Genomic DNA, 18,060 nt, shown 5'->3' with positions numbered 1-18,060 from the left:
CCCTTTAACATGTCTTCTGCATTTAAGATTTCATTATATAGCAATTACAGAATTATAGCAAAATGTTACAGAGCATAAGTAAGTACTAGTGTCTCTCTGTATCCATGGAAAGACACTTGAGTCTTTAGTTTCTGGAAAATTATAGATGTGCCATGAATTCATTTCCATTTTGCAAGGGTTTTGCATGAAAGATTGGAAAGATACTTCGTCTGCCACAATGAAATAATCCTCAATGGAAAAATTTTCAGAACTCTTGGAAGAAATGTGCATGCACCTGCACACAATGTCTCTTAAAGGCATTTCAGTTAATATAACTTGGTTGGAGTTAATATTGAAATACTTTGCTAACTGTGTGGTCACCCCCCTTTAATTTTACTTTAATTAAAATTTATTTTAATTTTTCAAACTATCTGACTCTTTACATTCCTTACTTAAAATTCCACAGGCAGCTAATTCCTGTTAAACCTGATATATGAAAGGTAATCTCTTGAGGCATGCCAAGGCAGTTGTGTGTCCATTTCTTTGTTATAGTGAGGAGCACATTAGGGAAAGCAACTTTATTGGTTCCTTCTGCATTGGCTTCCTTTGCTCAGGAGATCTGATTTGAAATTCTGCTCATATATACTGAGCATGTTCTTATTTGCACTAATTTCAGGTAGTTGCAAGCACAGAGGCTTTTGTACCACACAGTACTGATTCTCTACAGAGATGTCAGCAGGTTTGTGAATCTGGACAGTGGGGGTCCCTCCCAGGATCTTTTGTTGACTTGCTCTGTGGTCTGAGGCATGTCACCTAATTCCTTTTTTTTCCATTTGTAAAACAAGTGTAATCAGACTTAATTTTTGCAAAAGCTGTGGTTAACCTTTTGAAAACTGAGGTGTGCTGTCCATCCCATGTACATGGAAATCCAAGTGGGTGTGTTTGCTTAAATATCTATTTGTCAGAAATCTAAATGGCTTTCTTGCTTCTTTGGTCTGCAGAAAGGTGATATCATCGATATAATCAGCAAACCCCCCATGGGCACTTGGATGGGTCTGTTGAACAACAAAGTTGGCACCTTCAAATTTATCTATGTGGATGTGTTAAATGAAGAGGAGGAGAAGCCAAAGCGGCCCACCAGGAGACGTCGAAAAAGCAGACCACCCCAGCCCAAGTCAGTTGAGGATCTCTTGGATCGCATCAATTTGAAGGTCCAAATTCCCTCTCTCTCTGCTTACTCTTTCAGTTTTGGTTGCAGGAAAGGGACCGCACCTTTGAAGTTGTTAGTTTTGGAAGCTGCACACCAGTTTCATAATCCTAAGGACTATGAGACCACTTAGCAGAATCAGGTCTCAGCTGCAGAGTGAAAATAGCTGAAGCCAGGCAGAACTGCCTGTCAGACTTGATGAAGTGCCACAGGCTGTGAGTCATGTGCACTCGGACACCATAAATCGTTGCACAGTATGACCACAGGCCAGCACGCTCCAGAAGCAAGCAAAAAGTGTAAAGTAACGATAGTTACCCTTTTTTTAAAGTGGACATTTTTTCCCATGTTTCTATTCAGGAGTGCTTGGGATAAATTGGTGTGACTGTCATTCACCCTTCATACTTCTCCCCTCATACCCAGCCATGCCATGTTGTGCCTTCAGGTAGCACGATACCCAGGCCATGTGTAATACACTGCATTCCAAACACAAGAGTAGATGCAGCGTTCTAGTTCTGGCACAGCTACCTCCCTGAACTCAGAGCAGTGTTCATGCAAACTATAATACTATAATTTTGCTGTTTTGCACCGGTTTGCACTTAACTTACTCCTTTTCTTGCTGGTTGCAAAAATCTCTTTTAGTATCTTTATTGACAAAAAAAGTTGAATAAGTATGTTGTCTTAACACTCTTCTTATTTTTTCCCTTTGTGCAGGAGCACATGCCCACTTTTCTGTTCAATGGTTATGAAGATCTGGATACTTTTAAGCTTTTAGAAGAAGAAGATTTGGATGAACTGAACATCCGAGATCCTGAGCACAGAGCTGTTCTCCTCACAGCAGTGGAACTTCTTCAGGAATATGATAGTACGTGGGATGTTTGAGGTTTTCTGTTTCACTAGAGCTCTGCCAAGAACCTTGTGAACCCTTAAAGCAGAAAACTTGTTCCAGGATTTTGATATCTTTTTTTTTCTTAATATAGTTATTTCCAGGGTAATCCTGTGTAATGTTAGATTTTTGAGGGGTGACTTAAGACTTATTTTGTTCTGCTGGAATTACTCGGTTCATGTAAGCCTTGCCACCCAACTTATTTAATTAATATCAAGTGTACAACACATAACACTTCAGAATACTGACGTTCAAGAATAAATCCTGAGATAACCTACTCCAAGTAGGAGGCTGAGACATAGAGAATAGGAAAGAAGACATTTTCAGATTAGAGGGAGGAGATTAAGATTATCAAGAGTAAAATAAAAACAAAGCCCAGAGGGCTGTGGAGAAGTGTAATGTGAATTAATTTCATCTGCACACGCTTTTGCTTCTTGGACTGTTAATTGCAGGATTGTAAAGGTAGCTTCAGATAATGCATATGACAACACAGCAATTTAAAAAGGGAGCAAATCTATCAGTCAAGTGCAAAGAGTGAAAACCAGCAACCCACCTATCTATGTACAATAGTCCATCATGAAGACATGGTCTTGGGCAAGTAGTTGCAAAGACAAGGAAAAGTGGAATAAGCCATGGCAGTCAAATTCAAGGGTGTCTTTGCTGCACAGGAGTAAGCAGAGCCTAGCTGCAGCAACCTAAGACAGTACTGAATTTGCCCTTCAACCCAAAGTGTCACAGAAGGTTGGTATTCAACGAGTAGAGTCAGTAGAATGGATTGTGTGAGGGCTTTCTCAGCTGCTTCTGTGGAAATTCCTATGTTTCAGCTTAAACTGCCATAGCAGCAATTTAAACAGCTGTTACTAAGTGGGAAATGCTTAATTCAATTACAGCAATATGTGTGGTGAATATCTTTAGACCGTGCTGTGTGGCCTGTGAAGCTTTCTTGTTCATTTCCCAAAGAGGCATCCGCTCTTTCCTTGCCCTTCTCTAGCTCCCAATAAAGTTGCAGCTGCAGAATTAGTTTCTTTTCACTTATGTCCGAGTAGCTTTTTGTCACCTAAGATGAGCTTCTCTTCATTATTTGCAGACCTGTTTAGAATGCTAAACTTCTCTGAAGTACTAATTTTTTTCAGGACCCTTCAATTTTGGTTTGTAAACTTGAAGATTTGGTGGTTGGAAAGTACAAATTCCAGCTGTAAGTCAGGATGATGAGGAGAAACAGAAGTGGGGACCAGTCAGATGGAATCTGGGAAGGGCAACAGCACATAGTTCCACCCCATAATTACCTGTCATGTGCTGAGAGTAGGAATTGGAGTAGCCATTTCTGGCATTTTATTGCAGGGAAAAAAAATACCACAGCATAAACTGTATTCTTGTATCATGACACTGGTTTTCTGTATCTTCAGCTCCAGATTTAGCTACTTTGCAAAATACAATTTCTGACAAAAAATCTGGGTAAATTCCTGGAATCCAGTGTATGCCAGCTGGATGGACCAAACTTGAGTGTTGGCTTTTTACATAGACCAAGGAAGGAAGGAATTGGGATCATTAGTCTCTTTCATGTCCCTTCATCCCTTGTTAGAGAACAGTATCTAATGTGCCAGACTCAGTCCCAGTCCTTCCTCTGGGTCTTCTGGAAGGTAATTCAGAGTTAGGATTTTATTCTTTTTCACTTGACTTGGTTCTTTTCAGCTCTTCTTCTGGTTTGGGTGTTGGAGGTTTTTTAAGTCTTAGAAAGAACTCTGACACAATCATTTTAAATAAATTTCTGTGGTGGTAAGTTGCAGAACTTGGCCCCAAGGCAGCTGAGAAGCACAGGAATTCCATTCTGCTTTCATTGCGTATTATGCTGCTTCTTCACACTCTTCCTGAGGATGCCGTTAATCAATTACCAAACGGGATGAATCTTTCCAACATTTGTGCTGGCTTTTCCTAATGCTCAGTCTTTTCTGATGTAACTAATGCAATAGGAAAGATCACAGAATCATTTAGGTTGGTAATGACCTTTAGATACAGCAAGTCCAACCGAGTCCACCACAAAACTTGGCCCTTAGGGCCACATCTACACATCTTTGAAATACCTCCAGTGATGGTCACTGAACCACTGCCCTGGGCAACCTGTTCCAGTGAAGACATTTTTAATTCACAAACTAAACCTCCCCTGGCACAACTTGAGGCCATTTCCTTTAGTCCTATTGTTTTTTGCTTGGCAGAAGAGGCCGACCCCCACCTGGCTACAACAGTGCAATTCTAGAGGGCATTCAGGTCTCCCCTGAGCCTCCTTTTCTCCAGGCTCAATACCTCCAGCTCCCTCAACCGCTCCTCATAAGGCTTGTGCTCCAGACCCTTCATCAGCTGTGTTGCCCTTCTCTGGATACACAAGATAATGGTGTTTGAAATGGAAGGTTGAGAAGTTCAGCTGCATTTTCTGTTTGCCTGTTTTTCACTGTATTCTCACATCCTCTAGGTAACAGCGACCAGTCAGGATCTCAGGAGAAACTTCTCATTGAAGGCCAAGGCCTAACCGGATGCTCTCCTCGGGATTCTGGCTGCTACGAAAGCAGTGAAAACCTGGAGAATGGTAATGGTGACAGCAATGAGCCTTATAATCCCTGCAGTCTTTTTTTTTTTACACTAGATAATTTCAAATACTTCTGCTCCTGTTCCTAGCTAACACAAGCTATTTCCCCCTTGACTTTGTTCTTTGCTCTGCCTCTTTCCCTCTTGGCTTGAGCCATTGGTTTTCACTGCTACTGTTGCTAATTTATTTATTTGCATTAGTAGGAAACAGATCCCATTTCACAAAGAGTTTTTGTTTCATGTCCGTAAAACAAGTCTTTCTCACTGCCATTCCCCTGCCTTCTCCACTCCCAATTGTATTCTCATGCCACTGTGCCTCATGAGGCTTGCCCTGGTTGCACACTGATGGCTCAAGCCTAAGAGATCACCAATGGAGAAGTCTCTGAACTTCACTGAGATTGGGAGGATTTCTTTTGAACCCATACAAAAGCTGTTAGGAAAAAATATTCTCTATTTTAGGTCATATTTTTCTGTTTGCTTTGGGTTGCATGTTGCATTGTCCTCTGATCAGAACCCAACTGCAGGGATTTAGGACTTTTTAGGGTACTAGAGAGTTAAATTATTGAGAAGTTGGCAAGGAAATAAACTTTGAAAAAAATGGTAATGATATCAGTTCCCATTGCCTTACCCTGCATCAGTAAAAGGTGATGCACTTAAAAATTACCAAGACAGATGATGTTAATGGATATTGCTGTCTCTGATCTGGAAAAACAGGTTATAGTGTTAATTGAGTATATTTTACTTCAGGGATGGTCTAAACTTGTAATTAGGGATGAAATATTAAAAGAGTTGAAATGGGTTTGAATTGAGCATTTTTAGTCCAAGCATTTGAACCATGTCTTGGCCTCAGACTGTCTGGATTCATCGATAACATTCACCATAAACAGGAAACCAAGAACAGTATAAACAGATTCTCTACACCCCTTATAGTGGCCATGTTTCCAGTTTAAAATAAGAGCTAAGAATCCTTCTCGTAGTATATGCATTTTCTGTTAGTATGCCACTAAAAATAACCATTTATTGAAGAAAATTGCAATTTGCTTTGAAGCTGAATGCCTGAAATTGACAGTATACTAAATTTCTGAAAGTGAGGAAGCTTTTTTCTTGAATAGGAATCCACATCCACTAGACATGCCGGAATAGAATCATAGCTAAATATATGGCATATGTGACAATTTTCTTTTCTTTTTATCTCTAAGTACAATCATAATGATAGCTGTAACACTGAAGTTAAAGTGCTGCCTGTACATTTTCCTTATTTTAACAATATAATAAAACCTTTAGAAAGCAATTGGCATTGCCTGTTTGGTTGGATACTTACATTTAAACTAACATTTCTGCCTTGAGTTTTCCAGAATATGAAATGCTGATGATTTTTATTTTGTTTTTATGTATGACTTGCTGCATTTCTGCATCATTTTTGCTCATAAATGCATTGAGTGCTTGTTTTGAAAACCATTATGAAAAGAACATTTTATTCATTCAGAGATTTTATCAAGGCTATTTAATCTGAAAAGTACTTCATCTTCTTTGCAAAGTTCATGGTCCATAGTTGTTTGTATGCGTATTTTTTTCAAAATACATTCTGTTCTTATTTAGGATAGTCATTTGTCTGGTATAAATATCATAATGTGCAGATCTGCACTTCATAAAGGGCAAGTGCATTCTGAGAAGAAACCAGTCTTCAGATTTTCTGGGGAATGGTTATACATAATAATTTTATGACTAGTAGAGTGTCCAGTTTGGGGCTGATATTGGATCTTTGGGCATCATTTCAAGATTTCAGAGCTGCTCGTACATTTTTCGCTAGAAAATGGTTTGCTATGTACTATAGGAGAGTATCTTTTGTAAGTACTTTTCTAGGTCCCACTGCAGAAATACTTGGATATTCTCTTAGGTATCTACAGTGTACTTATAGCAACATAGTGGTTTTATTTCAATTCACAGAGAGCAAGGAGCATGTAGTCTGTGCCCTATCCAGTGTTAGACAGAAAAAACTTCAGAGCAGGAAGTAACCATCCATTATCTGACAATTAGTCCATATAGAAACAGGAGCAAGCTGTCCCTTAGACTTGTGACAATGGTGCAGTTTTTGGGCTTGTTTTGTGTGCAGGTGTTGACAGTCTGAGGTGCCTTTGGAAACTGTATCAGAAATCTGGTTCTCACAGGGCTGACCAGAAGCAGATAGTTACAGAATGGTATAGGAACAGAGCATGCATATTTGATACTTCCCTGGACAGTCTTGGGGAATGATTTATTTAAGGACTTCAAAATTTGGGTGCTGTTTCCTCCTGGCATCCACCAGTTTTCCTGAAACATTTAATGAACATTCCTGGTCTTCCTTAGAACCTCCATACCTAACAGCATCTGTATTTAGACCTCTGTCATACTCCTTCCCAAGTCATCTCTTTGCTAGTCTGAGAAGGCCTGTTAATTATTCCCTATAGATCATTCCCATCCTTGTTTATGCCTGGCTTCTTTGAACCTTTACTTGTTATGTTGTGTAGCTTTTTCAAGGGCATGTGAAGAGATGAGAATTGCATATGTAATGTGCAGACAAACCAGGCCTTTATCAGGTTGAGATAAGGGTGTTCTCTGATTTGTTCAGAAACTGATGCCCAGATTCCCATAGTACCACACAGGCAACCTAAGCACTTCAGCAGTCAGTTCTGATTAGTCAGAAAAGGAAGCAAAAGAACAGGTGGCCACATTGCCTAATGTAAAGCAATAAGGCCAGTATTGGCTAAGGCACCATCATCTTTGTTGTGTCAATAGAGCAGTTTGAAATGCACCCAAAATACAGCCGCAGAAAGCAATGCCAAAATGAAGTTAATGAAATCTGGGATTTGGACACTGCACTGTGTTTCGTTTTGAATACTTAAATTTCTCAGGACCATCTTCCATAAGGAAAAAAAATACTGCAAGAAATGCTGAAATTTTTTTGCTGTAGCTATGGTACCTCCAGAAAGATTCCCCAAGATAGTCCCCTCTTTTCTGAGGCAGATGATGACAAGGAATGGAAAAGTTCCTTCCCGGTATGGTAATAGCAAGAAGTATCGTGAGAGGTGGACAGTGCTTTGTTTAGCAAGAATTGCACCATAGCATCCAACAGAAGAGTTGAAGTATTGCCTGTAGCTTGAACTGAATATGGAAATAATACAAGCTTTGCCTTCTTTTTGTGCAAGAATCACCTTTGTAGTCTTATTTTTTACCCAGACATCTGTGTCCTTTACACAGTTCACACAATTTGAATCAGAGATGCCTCTATGGTTTACAGCCCTATGAAAGGCATTAGACTGCATAACTGTACCAGGGGTTCACAAGACTGAGTTATCAAAATTCCTAACAATAAAAATGTGGTTTAAACTTTACTAGCTATACACTTTAACCCTTTCAGATTGTTTTCCTTTTTTTCTTAAGGTAGGGAATGTTGCATCTGTGGACATTATTTATAAAACTCTCCACCTTGTGAAAACAACTTTAAAATATATTTAAAAATCTGTTTTCAGAAAATATTACCTTCCTGTTTCAGTGTCGCAGACGCATAATGGAATTATACCTGACAGCCAGGAGGAGGGAAGGAATAGATGAAAAAAGAAAAATAAATCATTGCTCCCCTTCTGATATTGCACTTCACTTAAATCACATAAAATAAATTACATTCTCAGCTACTGTGCTTTGTACAAAGGGATAGCATTGAACCCAGCAGTATCTTAAACCATTTTGAAGCAGAGAGCTTAAAGACTGCATGTTTGGTTATGTATGTTATAGACAAAATATTTTGAACTTCCTCCCATTCTCACCTCATTTGTATATGTATGCCTAACAGGGTTGGAATGAACTAAAGATTTGATTTTACTTTCACAAAATTTCTCTTTCCTTGTTGGTTTATTTTGGGGGTTTTTTCCATCATTTTCCTGTTCCTCATTTCTTCTTTTTTTCATTCTCGGGCTTTACACAGACATACTCCATTTCTAAAGAAACTAAAAGCTGCTTACTAAATACCCTCATGGCTTCAGTAAGAACTCGCACTGCACAGCAGTAGGGTTTTGCACAACATGTCTTTTAGTGCTGAGGTTTCTGAGTGGGCTTTCCTAAAAACAGTGTAACCCCATATCAGTATATCAGGTTGAAAAGAAGGCACATGGATTTTGTAGCATGAGCTGTGACAGCAAGTCCCAAACAATAGGGTGAATTACTGCACAAATTGGGCATGTGCAGGCAAATATGAATTATGGAAAGAGAACACTCCTTTCCGTGCTCATCAAATATTGCCATTAGCACCTGGAGGCACTAAAAAATGAATGTAACATTTCTTACACATCTTTCTAATGTCATTGCAAGTTATTTTCAGAAGGCGGTAGCCTAGCTCCATGGAAGGCTGCAGACAGGTTCTTTCTCCTACTTCTCTGAGTTACCTGAACTCAAGGTAGCACCAATGGAGACAACTTCAGTGTGGGATGTGTCTCTCTCAGCATTTTGGGGAAATGGTGATATTTAGCTTGAGTTGAACTATGAACAGTACAGCTTCTGAGAAAGGAGTTGCTGTGTGCTCGCATTTGTCCTAATGGGCTCATAAGGACAAATGCGATTTGTCCTTGATTTTACCTTTTTTTGATGGGAGTGTTTCCCTTACATCTCCTTGAATGTAACCTCCATTTTCTTTGCTAGTTTTCTGGATACTTTGGTTTTCAAACTGCTTAAGCAGAGTAAGAGGCAAGAGAAAGCAAGGTATTTATTTTTATAGGTTAACCAAGTTCTTTCATTCATATGCAAGGTGAACAGTATATATTATTTAAAAGCCAAGCACTGAACTTTTAGCAAGATAAAACTCCAAAGGCAAACAGTACAAGAAGAGAGCATCTATTGCTTAGAAGTACACACTCTGACTTCAGAATAACACTAACACTAGTCACACTTGAAACTCCTTTTGAAACACTTCTCCATCTCATAATATCTTTTTCTGTAAATCTCTGCTGTCCCTGCAAGTACCTTTCTAAAGGGGCTGATGCAACACCAGTCTTCATGTGCTTTCTCGCTCTCTGTTTTGCCATTGCAAATAGTTTGCTGCTCATTTAAAAGAAGAAATAACACTATAGGCATATAATTAAAAAATTCATAAACAAAGTGTTTTTAAAAAAATCCTGTGTGAACTAGTAAACATTATTAAAAGATGAGCATTATTATTTATATACTAAAATTAGAGACTAAGGAGAAAAGTACCTCTTTTGAGTTATTTCAGGGGGGCCTGTCAAACCACTTCCTACAATGAGTATAGGGTATCAGTTCTAAGTGCTGGATATAGTATTTCTATACTGAAGTAGGTTTATATGAGCTAAACCTCAAATCTCTGCAAATTGGAGAGTAGGAAAGATATTAAGAATTTTGGATGTATTTTACTTAACAGATAACATTTACTAGTAAACCTGAAGTTCAAATCAAATCTTTATGCTTGAAATGCCAGTGAGTTCTTCTACATTTACAATTAACAAAAAGGGAATAAATCATTTTGTTTCAAAAGCATTTGGAAGGGATGTGTTATTTATGCTGCAGATTTTATTTTTAATGGTGGATTTGTTTGTTTCCAGGTAAAACTCGAAGGACATGTCTTCCGCCCTCGAAATCAGCAAGTGAGCATAGCTTTAGGGATTTCAGCAGAAACCAGCTATCAAATTATCCCACGCTTCCACTGACCAAGTCAATAGAGACTCTGCAGCCAGGGGAAAAGGAAAGCCGGCTGGGCTGTGCACACCGCGCTCTGAAGAGCTCTGTCAAGCCTCCGGCCATCACGGGGCTGAAGAAGAACCGCAGAAGTTTGCCAGTTGCTGTGTGTCGAAGCTATGAAACTCTGGATGGCCCCCAGGGGGTAGATCCATGGCCAAGATCTCACTCACTGGATGATCTCCAGGGAGAAGCCAATACGAACTTACAGGACGTTAACGAGAAAGTAGGTTCTTTTCCTCAGGATTCACTGGATATAGCTAAAAAGGCAAGTGGCTCTGCCTTGCCGCCTCCATCTCATGGAGGCATCTGTAAGGTAGATGATGTCATGGCTAAGCAGGGCAAAGGAGCTGCTAATTCTCAGAAGGGAAGAGCTAAGGAATTGAACTGCTCTGTAATGGAGACTGCAGGTGGAAAGCCTGCTCTGTTCCCTCTGAAAAACTGTGAAGCTCAGCCTGCCTTAGTGATGCATCATTCAACAAGGACACCTCTGGAAATCCAGAGTAAAGGTTTTCATGACCTTGCACGGGCTGATTATGCACCAGTCCTCAAGGGAGGTCTAGAAGCTGAGCAAAAAAGCACAAACGAGGCAAGAATGCAACCAAAAAATCCTTCTCAGCCACCACCTGTCCCTGCCAAAAAATGCCGAGAACGCCTTTCTAATGGATTATATCATCCTCCCACGACCACAGGTGGAAGCCACTCAAGTTTAGAAGCACCATGTTTGCCAGTAAAAAAGACCAGCTCATCTACTCCCATTGATTGTCATGGAGTACCTGTCCATAGGACATCTTCTGAACAGGAGCCCAGTAGCCCTCCTAGCCCGCTGCCACCCTGGCTGTCGGAGCTCCCAGAGACTGCTAGTGTTCAGCAGCATGTGGTAAAGCTCGGTCCTGCATCAGCAAGGAAAGTCTCTTGCAGCAGAGGAATGGATCTGGAAATGGTGATAGAAAACAAGCTGCAGTCTGAAGACATTGATCTTACTGAAGAACCCTACTCAGACAAGGTAAGTTGTCATTACTTCAGTGGCTTTATTCTGCTAGCATTCCAAGGAATAGTCTGTCATTCACTGTATCTGTCATTTTTTTTGTGGGTAAGATAAACCAACAATCATTGGGACATTAGACACTCTAACTCTTGTTTGTCTTTGCTATCAGACTTTAAGCCTAAACTAATTCTTGTGCTGTGGGGGACTCAGAAATCCCAGACTTATTCTGAACCTTCATCTTTTCAGACCACTGATGCCTTGGTGGCACTGGGCATGGGAATGTGTCTTTCTCTGCTAACGTGGGGGAGTAGAGCTGGAAAAGGAAGTAATGATTAGATTTCATGTTTCCAAGAAACTCCGAATTGATAGCATCAACTAGTATATCTTTTTGTGGGGTGAAGGAAGGAGCCTTTTAGGGACTGCTTTTTCAGTTTTCAAGGAACCTCAAGGAAAGGTTCCTTGAAAACCGAAGGTTCCTCCTTCTTGCTCCCATCCTGCACTTCTCTTTCTGTTGTATTTGATGGTTTGGTCTGTATACACTTCTTTGATCTGTCCTCTCTCCTTTGTGTCTGGCTGGGAACATTCAGCACGGTCGCTGTGGCATTCCTGAGGCTTTGGTACAGAGGTACTCTGAAGACTTAGAGCAGCCTGAAAAAGATGTGGCTACAAACATGGACCAAATCCGGGTAAAGCAGCTGAGGAAGCAGCATCGCATGGCAGTGAGTATTTCCATAAAGCAGATTTTCTTATCTGTGAGCAGACTTTTAAAATGACTGATTGGTAGTAAAGGGAGATACTTGAGAAGTCCTGGTACAGAAGTGGTCCTTTATGTTCATCCAGCCAGTGCAACATAGGTAGAGGCACTGCAGGAGCATGAGGTACCTCCCCCAGTCCCAAAGAAGGACAGTCAGTAGTTGAAAGGAGAGTGGATTGCCCTCTCTTGTCCAAATAATAATCTTAAAAGTCTAAGCAGACTGCAAGCAGTGGTAACAGAGACTTGCTCACTAAGGGCGGCATGTATTAAATGCTTCTGTATTAAAATTTGAATGGCTTTACACTCCTTTTTCATTTCTTTAATTATAATAGTGTCCACTTCTCCTTAGCAAAAGCAGAAAGGAGAAACCACCAAAACTTTATTGGCATTTTCTGAGAGAACTTAAATCTGTCTGAGGAGGTAGTAGGCAAAATTCTCTTGCCTTAGTGAGAAATGAAATGGATCACTCTGAAAAGTCTTATTATTGGGTATTCTTTACTGATCTCAGACTAACTCAGAATGGTACATGGAACTCAGCCAAGCAGCTGGATACTGCCCACTCTGTTTATATTGCCAAAATTGTTGTGAGTGCTTCTGGCCAAGGGATCTGAGCCTTTCAGCCCACACCACTCTCATACTGACAAACATGACATGAGAGAAGTTAGAACATCTGCTATGAAATTCTACCAGTTTGGAAGAGAAAATAAACAAAAAAAGAGACTTGTTGTAAAACAAGCAGATGTGCTTAACATTAAGGGTTCCCTGTTCTTTTTTTTTTACTTCCCAGATTCCAAGTGGAGGACTCACAGAAATTTGCCGTAAACCTGTATCCCCAGGACTCATCACCTCTGTATCTGACTGGCTGATTTCCATTGGCCTGCCTATGTATTCCAGCCTGCTCACAGAAGCAGGATTCAACACACTGAGCAAAGTGCCTTCTCTGTCACAAACTTGCCTTCAAAAAGCTGGCATCACAGAGGAAAGGCACATAAGCAAGCTCCTGGCAGCAGCAAGACTCTTCAAACCTCTTGATCCAGAGGCAATTTAACGTGCTCCATAGTGTGTCATTGCCTGGTCAAGAATCCACTGCTTCTTCCTGCACCAGTATCACTCTAATTACTTCACATAGCTAAAGAGATCAAGGAAGTGGCTCCCCAGGACAGGCAGATATCTTCTTCAAAGGATATGAAAGTCTTTGGCGACTGAAGGAGAAGAGAGGCAACCACCAGGTATCATAGAAGTGGTACTTCCCTCTCCCCTCACTCCTATCTAAAGTATTCCTGTTTTATAAACTGCACAGGGTTGGCCTGAGAATCAGACAGCTTCACAGAATTAAGGGACCCTTGAACATTTTCCTCGAGTTTGTGATAGTGATACTAGTAACAGGTCTTTTGTACATCTAGGTTCCAGGTACCTGAAATCAGTCCTAAAGACCGGGTACAAATCAAGGTGCAAATTCTAGTAGATGTTTGGCAAATGCCTTTTGTTTATTTTAGCAGTCTAGAGCTAAATACAAAACCCTCCCCAGTCATCTTTGCTGTTGCTTGGTCTAGGTCCCAGTTGCCACAAAGGCTTTAGCTAGGCTAAAGTTGATGGACTGAAATTAGTTTTCAGTGTGGTCCATCTCTGTCACTTCAATGCAACTAACCCTTGGAGATTCAGAAGGCTTCTTTTTATTTGTACAGAGCTGAGGTCATTTTTATAACTGCTTTCTAGCAATCACCTTTTTATTTGCCTTAAAATAAGCTTTTAAGCAGTTACCTAGTGTTCACTTTACCTGTATTCACGTTTCCCAAGCCTTGTTTCAACCTGTCACATTTAAGTTGCATTTAGGGTGATTTCCAGCTGAAGTAGCTTCTATAAAATGCCTCATCATAACATCTCCTGTGCTGCAGAGGTGCTTTTACAAATGCAGGGTTATGCTGGGTTTCGGTTGTCAGGTTAACTCCTTGTTCACTACAGTCTGCATTTACTGTTGCTACTAAACTGTTCCAAGATATACTGCCTTGTATATATGTAACTGCTTTTCATTTTAATCATATTCTGTGTACTGTGTTATATTGTCAATCATTATGCTGCAGCTTTGACTTGGTATCCTGACCATATTGATTCCAAACAGTGGGTTTCTGCAAAGGAAAATTCACTTGCATCGAAAAAGCAAATTGTGTCCCATAGAAATCATTAGACCCAGTAATTCCATTGCATGGACAAGAAAATTCCCAGATAGTCTTATGAATAACACTGTGATTTTTAGAACAGTTGATATTCCTCACCACTGCATTAATATTACCTCTCACTGGAAAAGAGCATTGTTCTGGCAAATGTGATGAACCATTTTTCATGATGCAATGATATTTTTCTGCCTAACTCCATGTGCAACGTTCCAGTCACATATGTGACTAATGACAGATTTTATTTTTCTATATTGGGTACACGTTTTATATACCAAATACAAATTACCATGAATAGCACATAACCAGCTTTTTCTTTGGGGTCTATATATGGTGTGTCCTTAAGCCTCTTGTAATGCAAATGCTCCATGGAATACAGAGCAAGCTTAGTCTGGCAGGTAAAGGGAGCTAGAATAGAAACCTGGGCACAGGCTGATACTGGCTGTTTCCAGTATCAGTACTGACATCAATTTACTTTGTAAAACCAGACAAGGCACTTCCTTGGTCAGTGCCCCAGTTATCCCAGTCTCATACTGAGCTAATGACTTCTGATAAAGTGCTCTCAGATTGACAGCATGAATGAAAAGTTGTGGTTACTCCATGATTCCTTACTATATCTGGCCCTTTCATGGTCATGTTTAAGTGGATGAGTATGCATTTTCCTAGAGATGATAACTAATTTGCCTCCTGGTAGAATTTCTAGCTGCTAAGTTTGCTTCCCACATTTCATATTTCACCAGTGTCTACTGCACACTGTCATATGAAGGCAACTAAGCCACTGACGCAACTTGAAATTGTTCTCAAGCAAAGCTCTGTAATATTCTCCTTGGTGTCTGATAAGCAGCATGTTCTGATATGACAGAATCAGAAGACATATAGCAGACATGTTTTGTACAGGTGGTGAAAGTCTGTGCAGCCTCACCTCGAGTCCTGTGCGCATTTTTGGGCACCAGAATATAAAAATGACATTAAGCTATTAGGGAGCATCCAAAAGAGGGCTACAAGGATGGCGAAGGGTCTGGAGGGGACGCTTTGTGAGGAACAGCTGAGTCTGTTCAGTCTGGAAGAGACTGAGTGGGGACCTCATTGCAGTTACAACATCCTCATGAGAGGAAGCAGAGGGGCAGGTACTGATCTCTTCACTCCAGGGACAGGACCCAAAGGCATGGCCTGAAGCTGAGTCAGGGGAGGTTTAGGTTGGAGATATCAGGAAAAGGTTCTTCACCTACCAGAGGGTGTTTGGGCACTAGAACAGGCTCCCCAGGGAAGTAGTCACTGCTCCAAGGCTGGCTGAGTTCAAGAGATGTTCAGACAACGCTCTCAGGTACATGGTATGACTCTTGGGGATGGTGCTGTGCAGGGCCAGGAATTGGACTCGATGGGTCCCTTTTTGTAGCTCAGTATATCCTATGATTCTAAAAAAAAAAAAAAAAAGAAAGAAATTTTAAAAAATTGGGTTTTTAATAATTGTTATTTTTATCTTGTTTGTCTCTGAGGCTTACATGATGACTATCAGTAAGCAGGAGATGGAAAGAGTATTGAGACTTCCTGGGATTACAGGCAGGGACCAGAACAGAGTAGAAGTAAGTGGACAGCAGTTATATTGGAGCAAGGGAAAAGTCCAAGCTGACTATAGCAATAAAAAAGGAAACAAATTTCCTTGTGTTGCAGGGAAAACAAGTCATATAATAAAGCTCTCCCATATTAATCACTTTCCCCTCTCTTAATAACAGAAGGAGAATTATGGGAATAAGCTGAACCTGTTTGCCAAACTCTCTTTGTAAATCCATTCTTTTTAAATGACTACGTGACCCAGGGAAACCAAATCACACCCATCAGGACTGGAGTGAGCAGTTTGAGATTTATGAGTTTTAGTATTTGTTTTGTTTTCTTTTAAAGAATGTGCTTTGTGGTCTTACTTGAATCACAGTTTCACTTTATATTCTAATCTAAAAAAAGCCTTAAGCTTCTCAGTGTTTGAGCTTCCCTGCTGTGGTTTCAGTGACCTGTGGCATTCCCCAAGCAGGTGAGGTGGTGCGTTACGAGAGCCATAACCTTTTGCATCTTCTTGCAACCTTCAGTGCTCTAAGCAAAAGTTCACTCATTAACTCTTGGAAAGCACAGAAGAAACCTGCTGCTGGAATCCTCATCTGCTCTGCTCAGGCTCACCATGTTAAGTATCTATCCATGTATCTTAGTAACTCAAACAGCTATTTAACAATAGAAGCAGCAAGCCCAAAATACTACCAAGTGCCATCATAACCATATGCTTTGATCAATAACCTGCTGTTACCACCCAGGTGGCAATTTCCTGTGCTCTTATATGAGCCTGGCTGTGGATGCAGACTGGGAGCATGATCAGAAGCATCAAACATTGCATTATTCAAACAGGCCATCATGTCTAAGAGCAGCAATAGTGGTCGATTCACTAAGTCACAGCTGTGCAGTTGTACTGTATTATTTTTAGAATAAATAATACTTTCAGTCCAAGATACTTTTAGCATTAATTGACACCCTTTGGGGAATCAAAACTGTCAAGCAAGTTATGTAACAACTAACAAAGTTGCACTTTCTGTATATGAAATCAATATTTAAATAACTTATTTTTCTCCATTTGCTGTTCTTAAATGATGTAAGTAGCTGTAATATACCAGTACTCAATATGTCCCGCAGTTTGCTTCAACCCAAGAAAGCTGTGTATTGTAAAGAAAAAAAAAACAAAAAAACAAAATATGAATGTGTAAAGATTATTGTGCTGTTTCATTTAGCAAAAAAATGGTTGACAAAAGGGTTTTCCTGTGTATCAAAACTTGTCTATAATTATATGTCATACTGTTCATAGATAAAAAGTAAATAAATTTCCATGGTCTCTCTCTTTTTTCTTTTTTTTTTTCTTTCTTGTTGTTGTTGTTGTTTTTGATTTTGCCAACAGATCCTCTATTTAGTGCTTGGGTAGCAGTGTCCAGTGATGTAACTTTTTTACTTAAATCTTTGGTCCTCGCCCTGTAGTTTACCAAGCCTCTGGTTCTTCTCCTTGTAAGCACTCTCAAGACATCTACAGCAGGAGAAAAGGGTTTAAAATATTTTAAAATATTAAAAGCCCTGATAATTCAGGACTAGAGGCAGCTGTTATATTATGTAAATCAGCACTGTCCAAACGTTGCCTGTTATATCCTGTGAATGTCCAGCTGCTAGGCTTAGTGAGGTATCTGTGAGAGGTCTCCCAGGTCTCCCCTTGGGAGCTTCACCACTTTGCAGTGGAAAAAATAATGATTGGTGAACCCGGAGGAGAAGAGCCCATGAGTACAATGCTGCGGAGCTGTAGTTACAGCCCTTGCCTGCAAGAAGGGTTTCAAACCTGGTTTGCAAATGCAGCTCTGCTTCGTTTGGCTGGTAAGGTGCTGTAACTCCTGAGCAATCAGGTAATGTCTCCAGTCTGGAATAAGATGCCAATGTCCATCCAGGGTTTGGGGCAAAGGAGCCTTGGGACATGATTCTTGGCACTTCCTTCCAGCTCACTTGAGTAACTTGTTGCTTCCTGCTTTGCATTTGTTGGTCTGGTTAAATTTGCTGTGTAATTAATGGGTATGCTTAGCTGCCTAGCAGCGTGCCGCCAGCTCCTCATGGCAACAGCATGAAGTTAATCCTTTGTGGATTTAGCCCCAAGGAACGACGGGCGGCTGTGTCTGCACGAGTTGTCGTTAACCGGAAGCTGAACTCAGGCGACGACATAAAGTGGAAAACAAAAGAATCTTTCTGGCTGGATCCAGACAGCTG

General features: G+C 40.4%; 1 protein-coding gene across 5 annotated transcripts in view; it reads left to right on the top strand.

Annotated features, from left to right (window-relative positions):
- LOC136286846 (SAM and SH3 domain-containing protein 1-like) overlaps positions 1 to 17,154 on the top strand; it is a 532,287-nt gene extending 515,133 nt beyond the window's left edge. For all 5 annotated transcript variants that reach the window (XM_066178880.1, XM_066178879.1, XM_066178883.1 and 2 more), the window contains 6 exons: positions 981 to 1,190; positions 1,898 to 2,048; positions 4,537 to 4,650; positions 10,238 to 11,376; positions 11,946 to 12,077; positions 12,900 to 17,154. In XM_066178880.1, coding sequence (XP_066034977.1) covers positions 981 to 1,190; positions 1,898 to 2,048; positions 4,537 to 4,650; positions 10,238 to 11,376; positions 11,946 to 12,077; positions 12,900 to 13,160 — 2,007 coding nt within the window. In that variant the 3' untranslated portion in view covers positions 13,161 to 17,154. The remainder of the gene's footprint in view (positions 1 to 980; positions 1,191 to 1,897; positions 2,049 to 4,536; positions 4,651 to 10,237; positions 11,377 to 11,945; positions 12,078 to 12,899) is intronic.
- Positions 17,155 to 18,060: the final 906 nt, after the last annotated feature.

This window comes from Chamaea fasciata, unplaced genomic scaffold, assembly GCF_029207755.1.
Source record: "Chamaea fasciata isolate MVZ Bird 193981 ecotype frontalis unplaced genomic scaffold, bChaFas1.0.hap1 SCAF_3, whole genome shotgun sequence".
NCBI lineage: Eukaryota > Metazoa > Chordata > Aves > Passeriformes > Sylviidae > Chamaea > Chamaea fasciata.
This window is presented reverse-complemented; position numbering and strand designations above follow the sequence as displayed.